The sequence below is a fragment of the Syngnathus typhle genome, linkage group LG4, assembly GCF_033458585.1.
Source record: "Syngnathus typhle isolate RoL2023-S1 ecotype Sweden linkage group LG4, RoL_Styp_1.0, whole genome shotgun sequence".
NCBI classification, from domain to species: domain Eukaryota; kingdom Metazoa; phylum Chordata; class Actinopteri; order Syngnathiformes; family Syngnathidae; genus Syngnathus; species Syngnathus typhle.
This window is the reverse complement of record NC_083741.1, coordinates 16,658,654-16,670,804: the sequence shown is the minus strand read 5'-3', so window position 1 is coordinate 16,670,804 and position 12,151 is coordinate 16,658,654. Positions and strand designations below refer to the sequence as shown.

The window sequence follows — 12,151 nt, the reverse complement described above, 5'->3', positions numbered from 1 at the left end:
ACTCATTTTACGTGGCGCGCAAAGGCAAACCGCAGTATGATAAATATCGATGTAAAACAAAACTCAGTCTCGTCAACAAGATTCAGTTTTCTTGAATTGCGTCGTCGGTAAAAGTGCTAAGTTAACCGGCGCCGACTGGACGTTAGCGATGGTGCCTGACTTAGCAAGGAAATAGCCGTTTGTGATTATCCCTTACACACCCTGTATTTGATTACTTTGACCAACATGAACAGAACCAAGCTGAAACTTCCCAAGGTGAGTTTGACGTTGCTGCTATCAATATTAACCTCACACTTCTAATCGCCTTAGTGTATTAGTGATTTTGATAAATGATTATGTCTGTGTATGTTCTTCTGTGGGTTTTTAGCTTGTATTTTTTATCTTTTTATTCTATTTATTTTTTATGCACTGATCGGTTGGCACTTTTTAAATTTCGTTGTACATGTGTGACAATGACAATAAAGATCTATTCTATTCTATTCTTGTAAAGAAAGGCGAAGTGTGCTGAATAGGCGCTACTATGCTCTTTCCTTAGTGATAAAAAAAACTTCTATCCATAACAGAATTCTATTTCATTCTCCTTCAGGTGTCACCAGGACAGAGAGCCATCTCTACTTTCTTTACCTCTGGAAACAAGGTGCATAATGCTGTGATTATACTGAAACATCAACACAAATGATCAGGGGTGTCAAACTCTATCCGATCCATATCTTCACAGGCTGCTTTAAGAAAGTTCTTCTGTCCCCTCTAAGCTATTCCTACCTAGTGTCTCTTTGATTGCTTCAACATCGCTAAGTGTCTATTTTGTTCTCTTGTTTCTCATTTTGTATAGTGTATTTGTTTATGTATGTATACATACACATTCGTAGTATGTATGCATGTATAAATATGACGAATTAATATATAGCTTGTTATGCTTTTGTTTATTTACTTGTGCATATGTATGTGTGTATATGTGTATGTATGTATATATGTATATGTGTATGTATGTATATATGTATATATATGTATGTATGTATATATGTATATATATATATGTATGTATATATGTATATATATATGTATATATATATATATATGTGTGTATGTATATATGTGTATATATATATTTTTTTTTCTTAAACACTTGAATGACATTTGACGACACAGCACTTTGTTTGCTTTGTTTGTTTTTGCACTTTGTACATGAGTGGAGCTCTTTACAAGCCCTAGGCTTCGTCTCCCTCCTTGCACTGTTATTGCTATAATAATATGTGCTAAACAATAAACTAACTATAAAAAAAAAAACCTGATTTTTTTCACGGGCCGCATTGTAGTCATAGCTTCTTTCGGAGGGCCATTATGACTGTCAACCCAAATAAATGTATGAGCACCTCATATACACACCATAAGCTACAAAACAAACTGACAAATAACTCGTTTTCAAATCAGACGAGTAAAAACTGGTCAAATATTACAAAAAAAATAAAAAATACCAAAAGTAAAGACAATTTGCAATTCTAGTCATGACACACGAATTCAATGCACAATTTGTCTTTGCGGGCCGTATCTGGCTCCCGGGCCTTGAGTTTGACACCTGTGGTTTAGGTATTCTGTAAAGTTTACAAGTTCAAGAAATACTCATTTAGTTTAACAGAATTTTTACTTGTTGAAGGAACGATGAAATGCTTTTTTTATGCATTCATCCACTTTCTGTTGACGTGTTTATTTAGCTGGATGTGAGTCTGATATCTCTCACGGTTCATCTGGTTACCATTGTGTCAAAAGCTTTGTTAAACACCAGTAAGCCTTTGTTGTACATAGACAGTAAATATTGTAGGACCATTATGTTTGATTATTGGTTGATTATTGACCATGCTTTCAGGCTCTACGTCCTAAGTCACCAGGGACGACGTGCTCTGTGCTTTGCAAGACGGACGTGCAGGTGCAAAATGAAGGTGTCGTCGCCAATGAAGTATACTCTCCCTTAAAGAGAAGCGTCCTTGGGGATATCGAGAACTTTCTCCCCTCCTCTCCAGACCAGGTTCCCGAGACCCCGAGTAGTCAGATGATTGCTGACGTTAAAGTGCTGAGCCTTGAGCCAAAGACAGAATCATCTACTTTGTGCAATCCTGTCCACTTGTCCCCTGTCTGTCAAAGTCCTCGCTCCAAAGGGCTGAGTGTAATGTCAGACCGTGAAAGCGTGAACTGTGGCTCATTCAAAAGGTTCTTCAATCCTGAAGATCTCCCTGAAACAAAGAGGCCAAGAACTGCTGAAGCATTGGAACACAGCCCCAAGAAAGAAAACACACATGGGAGAGAGACTGTTTTTACTGCCATAATTAAGCAGAAGAAGACAGAAAGCAAAAGCGTAGGGATCCATGTGCACACTCCTGATGTACAAATTGACACACTTGCAGCACAGACGCATATAGAGGAAGAAGAGGCTGACACAGTGGAGAAAGAGACAAAAACAGCTTTGGAGTATTCAGATGTGGCCGAGCACAAACTGAAATCATCCAACGAGAAGCCAGCAGAAGGTGCGCCCCTTCAATAATTGTTGATGGTTATGTTTTACATGCAATAACACTCTTTATTTTCTGATAAATAAGGTGAAAATGGGACCACGTCAGCATTTCCCGTGGAGGAGGATCTGGAAGAAAGCTGGTTCACACAGCAGATGGAGCCAAGTGATTGTCCTGTCCCCAGGGAGAAAGCCTGGTAATGCCGCGTTGACACCACAGTCTGTTCTTCGTAAATTCTGACCAGTTTTTCTTTCCGTATTCAACTCTTATGTTTGTCATGTTTTATCATCGTATCCAGTCAGTGATTATGTTTATCTCTGCAGGAAGTTACCAGATCACCTGATCCTCTGTGGAGGTCTAAACAACCGCTACTGGGTTTTAAACGTGGAGGAGAGGCCTGATCAAAAAATCCTGACCATCACACACTCCAGATCTCTACAACCCACCGAGACGTGTCTGCTGAAAGACGGGTGGTAGGGCGTCCTCCACCACGCTTGCACATTTAGCTTTCCAAAATGATTTTGACAATTCCATTTCCTTCCTATTTTTTCCCAGGGAGATGACGCCTGTTGGTTGCGGCGACGTGGTCCACCTGGAGGGCAAAGCTGAGGCTGGATCCTGGGTGGTGGACCAAGAACACGGACTGCTGGTTTTACTGCCAGACTATCTCATTTCAGGCACCAGCATCTCCAATTCCATTCGCTGTATGAGGCGGGCAGTGCTCGGGGAGATGTTTAAGGTCAAATTTTGTTTTACTTTGGAACTCACATTGTTGTTATTATTATTCCAAATGAACATTATTTAGAAAGAAGACGAGAATTGTATTAATTTCAAGCTTTGGTTGATTACATAAAATTATTTGACAGGCCAAATTAAGTTGGCACCCCACCATTTTGATGTTTTAATCTGATCTCACACTCTTTGCTCTCCACTGTATCTTGTCCTCTGCTGCTTTATTGGGGCAAGTAGAGTTTTGACGGCGGCTCCAAGCAGATGCTGAACGGCACCATCGTCCACGAAGTGTTCCAGAGAGCAGCCACAGCGAAAGATTTCTCTCTGGGCACTTTGTCGACCATGGCTGAGGAGGCTCTGCACAGTCCCCAGTACCTTGGGGACATGTAGGTTTTTTTTCCCCCCAGCCTATAAAAGTATTACATGAGATAGTAAAAGAGCAAAGTCTGACTCTGATGTGTGTAGGTACAGTTTGGGTGTAACCCAGAATGAGATGAAGCAGGAGCTGCATGATTACCTGCCCTCATTGGAGCTCTGGGCAAAGGAATACCTCAACTCGCCAACATCAAAAGTCATCAGCCTCAAAATGTGACTATGCAACAATAAAAACATTTCCTTTGTTTTAAAATGCTTGCTTTCCCTTTTAAATTTGTCAATGTTTTCGTTGTTGTGACTTCAGGCCAAGAAATAGCGGGGTGGTAGCAGGAAGAACACATGACTCTGCCACCGCTACGATTGCAGAGTTGGCCGACATCGAAGAGAACGTGTGGTCGCCGCGATTCGGCCTCAAAGGCAAGATTGATTTGACGGCACGGGTTCGAATCCATAGGACCCCAAACGTTAGCCAAAAACCTTCTGAAGTGATGACTATCCCCTTGGAGCTGAAAACTGGAAGGGAGTCGAACTCGATAGAACATCGCAGTCAGGTTGGTAGAAATTGTTTGGTATTGAAACATTAGTGGGTTTGACGCCAAGTAGAGCAATCATTGTGTGACAGCCGTCAGGATCTCCCCTGCTAGGATTAAAATAAAATAAAAAAGCTGTTTTGGCATTTCTGAATAGAAATAATTACCGTTACAAACAAATACAGAGATTAGGAGTTAGTGACATCTGACCTCACAAATTCCCACAGAGATACGCGAGACAAAAGTGGAAGCTTTCAGTGCTCCAAAGGAGACAAATATCACTCCCCGTATGAGTAAAGGGCAGGTGGACCGATCGTGTTCATGATTCCATTGGGTGTTTGATAGAGGAGTGATTTCAAAAGGTTCATGTCGAGTCTTGTCTGTGCCAAGGTGATTCTGTACACGCTGATGACGTTGGAGAGATACAATCCCGCAGCCGGTTTCCTGCTTTATCTGAAGACTGGAAAACTGCATGCTGTTGTGGCCAGCCACATGGACCGTCGAGGTACTGTATGTGTATGTGGTACCCAAAAATGAAGATTGTCCGTTGAACACATTCCATTTTATATACTGTTAGTAAAGCAAATCTGGTCCCCAAATGTAGTATTACATTTTTAAACATAATCCATCGCAAGCAGACAATGTTCAGGCAAGGTATGTTTTGCTCAATTACACCATAGCCTTGGGCCCAAGGGATGTTGGAGGTCAACGGCAAATTGCCACTTCCTCTCGAGCTTTGTCAACACTCAACTAAGCTGACATTTCATGCTCGCAATTTTCTTCCAGTCAATGATTTGAATTGAGATCACCGCAGGGCAGTCTTAACCACTTGACCCAATACGAGGCTTGAAAATTACAAAATGTCTGATCCTACTAAAATTCCTTGAGGCAGGCGAGGCTGGAAAAAGCATCATTCATTTTTGTTCACGATAGAATTGCTGAAGCTGAGGAACACCATGGCCCATTACGTCCACAACTGCGTGCAGAAGGGCGTGGAAGGAAGTCGCCTGGCCCGACTTCCTGACATGGTGACGGACAAAAAGACCTGCCATTATTGCCCTCAAAGAAGAAACTGTGCTCTGTATGAAAGGTACACCGGTACATACATACTTGCAAAGTTACAAAGTTCTTCTCCATCTATCTTGGATATCGTTTGTTCACCAGGGTGTTGGAAGGCACATCCACAGATCTCAGTGATGACTTTATGCAGCTGGAGACAGGTCACCTGACTGGCACGCACTTGGATTATTTCGCCCACTGGCTGCTGCTGTGCAGCCTCGAGGCCGCCAGCATGGAGGCCAAGAATGGCCGAAAGCGTGTGTGGCTTCAGACGCCCGAGGAAAGGTAACAAGGCTTCGCTATTGTCATGATGTTAAAAAAACAAGGGAACACAAAAAGAGCAGAAGTCCCCAAGGTTTTACCTGTACTTTACTTTCCACCAATGATGGATATGTGAATGGATGACGTATTGGATTAAACTCCTAATTACCTTCCCCCAGCGAGAAGAAAGGAAGCTGCATCGGGAACCTTCATCTGATCGGCTCTGCAAGTGTGCAGCCATCGGGTGTTTTCCTTCATCATTTCCAGCGGGGGAACGAGACGCACGAGTCAAGCGGTTGCGGCCTGGCCAGCGGCGATCGCGTCGTCCTTAGCGACCAGGGAGGTCATTTCATCGCCATGGCAACAGGCTACCTCTGTGATGTAAGCAAAACATCCATCAGTTGTACCTTGGACAGGTGAGGGCATATCTGTGTCTCTATCTATATCTTTGAGTACATATTGTTCCAGTATGGCCTCCAGTCAAATAAGAGTCGTTTGTCTGTCGCAGGGATCTGTCAAAGCTCATGGAGGAAACGTTTCGATTGGATGCTGACGAAGGAGTGATGGGTCTCAGCACTCATCTCACCAATCTCTCCAGGCTGATGGAAAGCAGCCAAGACAGGTAGATTTGTGTATTTTGCAGTACATTTTGTTCACCTGACTTGTCTCCTGAAACGTTTTTTTGTTTGCGCAGTAATCGTCTGAGGGAGTTGGTTGTGGATCATCGTTCTCCGGAGTTTATTTCCAATCTTAGTGATGTCCTACCCAGAGAAGCCAAAGACACGGTGGCAAACATCCTCAAAGGTTTTCTTTCCTGTGTTCTCTATGGATGAACGTATTCTAAAATGACGTATAAACAGATTTTTTGTTTTTTATTATTATTCTAAATGTACTGTATGTGATTTAACATTGGCAGGTCTCAACAAGCCCCAGAAACAGGCCATGAAAAAGGTGCTGTTGTCTAAAGACTACACACTGATTGTCGGCATGCCCGGCACAGGCAAAACCACCACCATCTGCACCCTGGTATCTTTATGAACCTTCTTCAAAACATGAAAAATCATACCTTACCACGAGCATCACAATGTCATGACTTCACTTCTTTGCAGGTTCGCATCTTACACGCGTGCGGCTTTAGCGTGTTGCTAACCAGCTACACCCACTCTGCTGTCGACAACATCCTGTTGAAGCTGAAGCGCTTCCAAATTGGCTTCCTGCGTCTTGGCCAAGGGCAGAAGGTCGGCTTTACTGTCGTACTGTACATTGATCAAAATGTCATAACAGATTTTTCCTCTCCCCAGGTTCACCCTGATATCCTTCCATACACGGAGGAATGCGTCAGGAAGAAAGGAGTCCACACACTGTCAGAACTGGAGCAGCTTTATAACAAAGAGGTGAGCCACTTTGATTTTCTCTCGCTAGTATTGCTGAGCTGATGAGATTCCCCCCTTCTCCTAGCTGGTAGTGGGAACAACTTGCATGAGCATCAAACATCCCATTTTCACAAGACGGCGCTTTGACTTCTGTATTGTGGATGAAGCGTCGCAGATCAGCCAGCCCATCTGCTTGGGCCCGCTGTTCTACGCCAATAGGTTTGTCCTGGTTGGCGACCACCAGCAACTGCCCCCAATTGTGCGTCATCAGGAAGCAAGGTACTGTTTTTAAAAGGACCACCACCTTTTTTTTGCCGTGCTTCATTCTTTCAATTCAAAAAGGGAAACTCGGAGAATCATTGGAAACGACTTCTTAAGCTCAGAAATAGCCGCTTTTGTTTTTTTACCAGGTCGCGAGGGATGGATGAGAGTCTGTTCAAACGACTCGAGTGCCATAATGAAGCTGTGGTCCACCTCAATGTCCAGTACCGCATGAACAGGTACACCTTACCTTTTGCCTGCACCGTCACTTTGATCTTTTGTCTTCACAGCCATTGTAAAAACGGAAATGAACTGTGACTGTCACCAAAGATTCAAGTTCTACCAATGAATAATCCAAGCGGCTCTATTTCCTGCTTCCAGGCAGATCATGTCCCTGAGTAACTGTTTGATGTATGACGGCCGCTTGGAGTGCGGCTCGGAGCGGACGGCGTCGGCTCTCCTCTCGCTGCCCTCGCTGTCGTCTGTCCTGTCGGAGCTCGGCTTTCTCCCTGACGTGCGCCTCCAGCAGGATCTGGAGTGGATACGGGTCATGTTGTTACCTAGCAAACCTGTTTGCTTCCTGGATTGCTCGGTGGTATGTCGGGAATACGCGTCGCGTCCTGTTGGAATGTTACCCAGTTCAAAGATGGCCTCTTTCCCGAAAGGTGCCAGCTTTGGAGTCGATGCTACATGGAGGTATAAGCAATCGCACTGAGGCGGCCATCATTCACCTCCTTTTGTCACTATTGATAAAGGTAAGCATGCAGGTCACATGACATTAAAGCAGCTCAATTAATTCTTCTCTCGACCAAACCTGAGTTGCATTTCTCTCTCTCAGGCCGGTTGTAAGGCCAGTGACATAGGCGTCATCGCCCCCTACAGACAACAACTGAAGACTGTCTCAACTCTGCTGAAGTCATCTGCGTTTAGTGGCGTGGAGGTAAACACGGTCGACAAATATCAAGGACGGGACAAGAGTGTCATCGTGCTCTCATTCGTCAGGAGTACCACTGAAGAAGAAAACGTATGTTTCCATTGGGAGGCCTCCTTTGGGCAGAAGTGACCTTCGAGCTGACCTGTTTTTGTTTCTTAGCTGGGAGAGCTGTTGAAGGACTGGCGCCGCCTGAACGTTGCCATCACCAGGGCCAAACACAAGCTGCTCATGGTGGGCTCTGCGTCCACGCTCAGACGATACAGCCCCATTGAGAAACTACTTCGCCATCTGGAGCAGGAGAACATGATATCCTTTGTCCTCTCTCTGAGAACAGTTTGTTTGCTTTTTAGTTGGTTATTTGCCACCCCGCCACAGTTTGCGTTCATGAGCAAAGCATTTGTCATAGTTTTATTATTGTTCATAATGCTTTTTGGAATAGTAGTGAAAATCCCAACATCCGTCCTCCAGAATTGATCACTTCAGTCCTTATAAATGACCTACTGCCATCCCAAAAGCACCAACATTTATTACGCATATTTATTCTATTCCATAAGTGCATAAACAATAGCAGTAAGAAACACTTGACTTTATTGGCGTTTTTTTTTTTTCTTTACTGTAATCTTGGTTTCTTCTTTCTTTGTTTCTTTAGAGACTACAATTTCCTGGTTTTGGGTTTACAGTATGAGTACTTTGGATTCATTCTATTTCTCATTAATTCAAATTTGTGTATGAAACAGACCCATGAATTCATAGGCTATTAGTTGATTATAGCCATGATCTGTTCATTGTTGATTCATCGTGAATCTAGCAAGTTTGGTCTAATCCAAATGCAAAACCTCCATCCATGCACTTGTAATTTCAAAGATGTCCATTCTTTCTGCTGTCTTGACCCTCCTTAACTAACGTCACGTAATCCAGCTCCCTCCGTCGGCCCACAAAGCCTTTCCCATGATGCTCCTGTGATCACCTCGACGTCCGCAGCAATCGAATGCCGCCTCGCCGGTCACAGTGCAGTAACAGATGTCTTTACAGTACCTAGCATCTTCAATTAAAAAAAATATACTGATACATAGTTTATATTTGTGCTCACAATCGTGAATCATTGTGGGGTTTTTAATCAACTAATTTAACTGGGTAATGTAATTATTATTTTTTTATCATTACAATGTGATTACCCCCGTTAACCTGACACTATTTCATACTTGAATACATTTGAGTGAAACACACTCATCTGTAAAAACGTTAAAGTGTTGTACAGTAACTGTATAATTTATATTTTCGGTCATTTAAATGGTACATATGGAATTTGAAAAGACAAGATGCTAAAGAGGAAGGGCAATAAGAACTGACATGCTTTGGTTTCAACTTGAAGGTTTAATTAGATTAAGTCAAACATCTAATGTGATGATAATTAAGATTACTGACAATGTAATTCTACAAATGTTTTTTTTACCTTTCCGCCCATTTTTGTATAATTGGGTCGTCTGTAATTTTATCTGTCCTTTTGTCTTTTTTTGTCACCTATTTGAATAATAAAATTATTGATAAAACATGACCTCAGGTCTCTGCAGGTGTCTACAGTGTAATTGTTCCCTGCAGCACAGTGACGCTCTTCCCCGCAATGTTGAGTCTTCCATCTTCTCTCACCTCGAGCTGCAGCTCTCCACCTCGTCCAGAACATTGGAACGCTACACACACCAGGATGAAGAAAGAAGTTCACGTCAACACGGTGAGGTGACGACCATATATGTGAAATAACTTTTGTTCAATTAATGACCAAGCATTTTCTTCTTTCCCAGTTCTTCGGACCAGTAACTTGCCAGTACAGTGTGTGCAGAACCTGCATGTGCAAAAGTAGGTGTCATTTTACAGAACACTAGACATCTTTGAATACACACTGTAAAAAGTCAAGGACAAAGTCTGGCAGCAATCATGACAAGCGTATATTGTAATAATAAGAATCCTAACCGCAGACGGGATCCTCCGGAATTCCATTCCAAGGTGAAAAATATCTGGAGTAGAAGTCATATCTTGGCTGGCAATCTGGAGACCCTTAAATCAAGCAAACATGGATTTTACAATAGAGAAGATAACCATACTTAATGCTTTCAAAGAGTGCAATCCTCTGGTGACTATTAAAAACAAAACTGGCAGGCAGTTTATATAGACTTGATTGTTTGTTTAATGCAACAACTCACTGATCTCCAGCAAATGTTTTAAATTCAGCCACAGGCTATTTGTACAGGTCAGGTTAAGAGATTAAAGATACCTTTCATGGTGACTATGAGGCCTTTGACATGTCCGCTCTTGTCGCTGCTTAACAGAGCATCGGGTTTGACTTGAAGACCGGTGAGCACTGACCTAAAAGCAAATATTAGTGTCTCCAATATGCACCAACCATATTAACTTTGGTACTTAAGCAATACCAGAACATTTTTATGGATGTTGCTCCGTTTGGTTTATTGCAGTGACAGCGTTTGCGTGAGTGTGTGTAGATTGGAACCTGTCACAGGTGTCCTCCAGTCGGAGCAGCAGTTTTTTAGTGTTGGCGCTAAAATAAACATCCTGGACTGGGTGGTCTCCGACTGAAGCCTGAAGGACACATGACATGAACACACCTAAAAGAAAAACTACAAATGTTTGTTTTACTCACCTTGATAAGATCTGTAAATTGATCAGGAACCTAAAGTAAAGAAATAATATATCCCATGAAACTTCCATCTATCCATTTTCCAAAATTCCAATGATCTTTTCCAATAGTGTACCTGCTTGGTGGCTGGGTTGAGGGGAAAATCCATCACTAAATCCTCTCCCTGCTGTACCACAGACAGATCACCACTTCTGGTCTCAAACACCACAGTAGAATTCAGATTTTCTGAAAGGGCAAAAAGTATCCCGACAATGTAATAATATCAGTGCTATTGGATAATTTTTATGACCAGCAAAGAGCAGCTAATTCAGATATGTTGTTGTGGGTGCTGGAAAGCTGCCCACTGCGCAAGTGTCACTAATGGTGTGAAGGAAGGCTCAAGTTGGCAATGAGTGGGGGGAAAAGTATCTTACGTTTGTGCTTGAAGAGCACGGCAGCAGAAGCCAGAGTGGCGTGACCGCACAAATTGACCTCTGTGGTCGGTGTGAACCAACGGAGGTGGAACCTCGAACCTGTCCAAAAAGAAACATCATTGAATACTAAAAATGAATCATACTGGCACGTTTAAAAAATAACGTGCCAGTATGATTGACGAGCAGAGCTAATTCATCAATTAATTCATTAAGTTGACATATCTGTTGTCTTTTGTCATATGCACAGATTACAATGACATACTTACTTTTAAATAATTAATAAACGACAGCAAATGCATAACCAAATTTTGAGCCATGATTCATGATGTATTTAAGTTATTTTGTTGCCAAATGCTAATCTGTGCATGTGAAGTCATTCATTCATGTTTGTTTTTAGAGTTCAATGAAACAATTTTTGCATCTGACCCTTTGTGAAATCCGCAGAAGGCTTGACAGCGGTGATGAAGGCCGTCTCTGATAAGTTTATCTCTGCTGCTATCTTCTGGTACAATTCATCGCGCAACTCCTAACAGGAAAAAAGAACTGAAATTCTACAACTGTCGCGCAAAACCAAAATCAATCATATGATCAAAAATCTAATTTTCTATCATAATGCCACTCACATGGTTTAAAAGACAAACAGCTGCTGGGTTCCCTTTAAATGGCAAATTGGTAAAGGCATCCACTATAAAAATGGGAATCTCCATTGTGTGCAAAACCGATCCAACCCTTTTATGTTTACTTGGACTTTGACCTGGGCTGTTTGGTCTCACTAGTCAGGGGTGTCACATGCACAAAGAACATTGGGCATATTAAATGATTTTCTCATTATTTTCTCGTAATTTACCAAGTGTGGAATTTTTACTTGTTATGTTGAAAACAAAGCTGATGTACTTATGGGAAGCGATGCCCTTTTCTGTAGTATTGGCTCGTGAGTGAACGATTCGTTCAAAAGAACGATTTCTTTTCATTGAACGAGAGTGAACGAATCACTTCCTAAAGTGATTGGTTCTTTTTTCAGTTCATATGACTTCAACCAGTAGGTGTCGGTAATGCGAA

The 12,151-nt window shown here is 42.3% G+C and overlaps 2 protein-coding genes and 1 long non-coding RNA gene across 4 annotated transcripts; 1 reads left to right on the top strand and 2 right to left on the bottom strand.

The window, feature by feature from the left end:
• dna2 (DNA replication helicase/nuclease 2) lies at positions 1 to 9,584 on the top strand. The gene is made up of 25 exons (XM_061276962.1): positions 1 to 255; positions 587 to 637; positions 1,865 to 2,519; positions 2,592 to 2,700; positions 2,828 to 2,977; positions 3,060 to 3,243; positions 3,474 to 3,622; positions 3,702 to 3,824; positions 3,916 to 4,162; positions 4,532 to 4,646; positions 5,075 to 5,231; positions 5,306 to 5,485; positions 5,641 to 5,877; positions 5,970 to 6,083; positions 6,156 to 6,265; positions 6,378 to 6,487; positions 6,571 to 6,699; positions 6,763 to 6,855; positions 6,920 to 7,113; positions 7,245 to 7,334; positions 7,477 to 7,690; positions 7,761 to 7,850; positions 7,934 to 8,119; positions 8,189 to 8,335; positions 8,939 to 9,584. Exons 1-25 carry the CDS (start codon positions 226 to 228, stop codon positions 8,990 to 8,992), a joined length of 3,918 nt encoding a protein of 1,305 aa, XP_061132946.1. The 5' UTR covers positions 1 to 225; the 3' UTR covers positions 8,993 to 9,584.
• On the bottom strand, positions 4,682 to 6,656 carry LOC133152978 (uncharacterized). Of its 2 annotated transcripts, none has more exons than XR_009714230.1 (5): positions 6,533 to 6,656; positions 5,918 to 6,060; positions 5,631 to 5,835; positions 5,252 to 5,499; positions 4,682 to 5,161 (listed from the first exon to the last, which is right to left on the bottom strand). It is a non-coding gene; the product is annotated as an uncharacterized LOC133152978 (long non-coding RNA). The 2 variants fall into 2 exon arrangements; XR_009714229.1 differs by having other exon boundaries at positions 6,528 to 6,645.
• LOC133152974 (phenazine biosynthesis-like domain-containing protein 1) lies at positions 9,494 to 12,121 on the bottom strand. The gene is made up of 10 exons (XM_061276979.1): positions 11,716 to 12,121; positions 11,519 to 11,618; positions 11,093 to 11,191; positions 10,795 to 10,904; positions 10,683 to 10,712; positions 10,533 to 10,621; positions 10,299 to 10,390; positions 9,998 to 10,081; positions 9,807 to 9,869; positions 9,494 to 9,717 (listed from the first exon to the last, which is right to left on the bottom strand). The coding sequence occupies exons 1-10, from the start codon at positions 11,797 to 11,799 to the stop codon at positions 9,605 to 9,607; spliced, it is 864 nt and encodes a 287-aa protein (XP_061132963.1). The 5' UTR covers positions 11,800 to 12,121; the 3' UTR covers positions 9,494 to 9,604.
• Positions 12,122 to 12,151: the final 30 nt, after the last annotated feature.

What these genes read in the sequence shown, in the direction of transcription:
- dna2 (XM_061276962.1), top strand. Translation starts at nt 226, where the DNA reads ATGAACAGAACCAAGCTGAAACTTCCCAAG. An exon ending in CCCCAGTACCTTGGGGACAT is followed by an intron (nt 3,623 to 3,701) that starts GTAGGTTTTTTT and finishes TGATGTGTGTAG; the next exon opens with GTACAGTTTGGGTGTAACCC. An exon ending in GCTTCCTGGATTGCTCGGTG is followed by an intron (nt 7,691 to 7,760) that starts GTATGTCGGGAA and finishes CTTTCCCGAAAG; the next exon opens with GTGCCAGCTTTGGAGTCGAT.
- LOC133152974 (XM_061276979.1), bottom strand. Translation starts at nt 11,799, where the DNA reads ATGGAGATTCCCATTTTTATAGTGGATGCCTTTACCAATTTGCCATTT. An exon ending in CTGTTTGTCTTTTAAACCAT is followed by an intron (nt 11,619 to 11,715) that starts GTGAGTGGCATT and finishes TTTTCCTGTTAG; the next exon opens with GAGTTGCGCGATGAATTGTA. An exon ending in TCCGGAGGATCCCGTCTGCG is followed by an intron (nt 9,870 to 9,997) that starts GTTAGGATTCTT and finishes TTGCACATGCAG; the next exon opens with GTTCTGCACACACTGTACTG.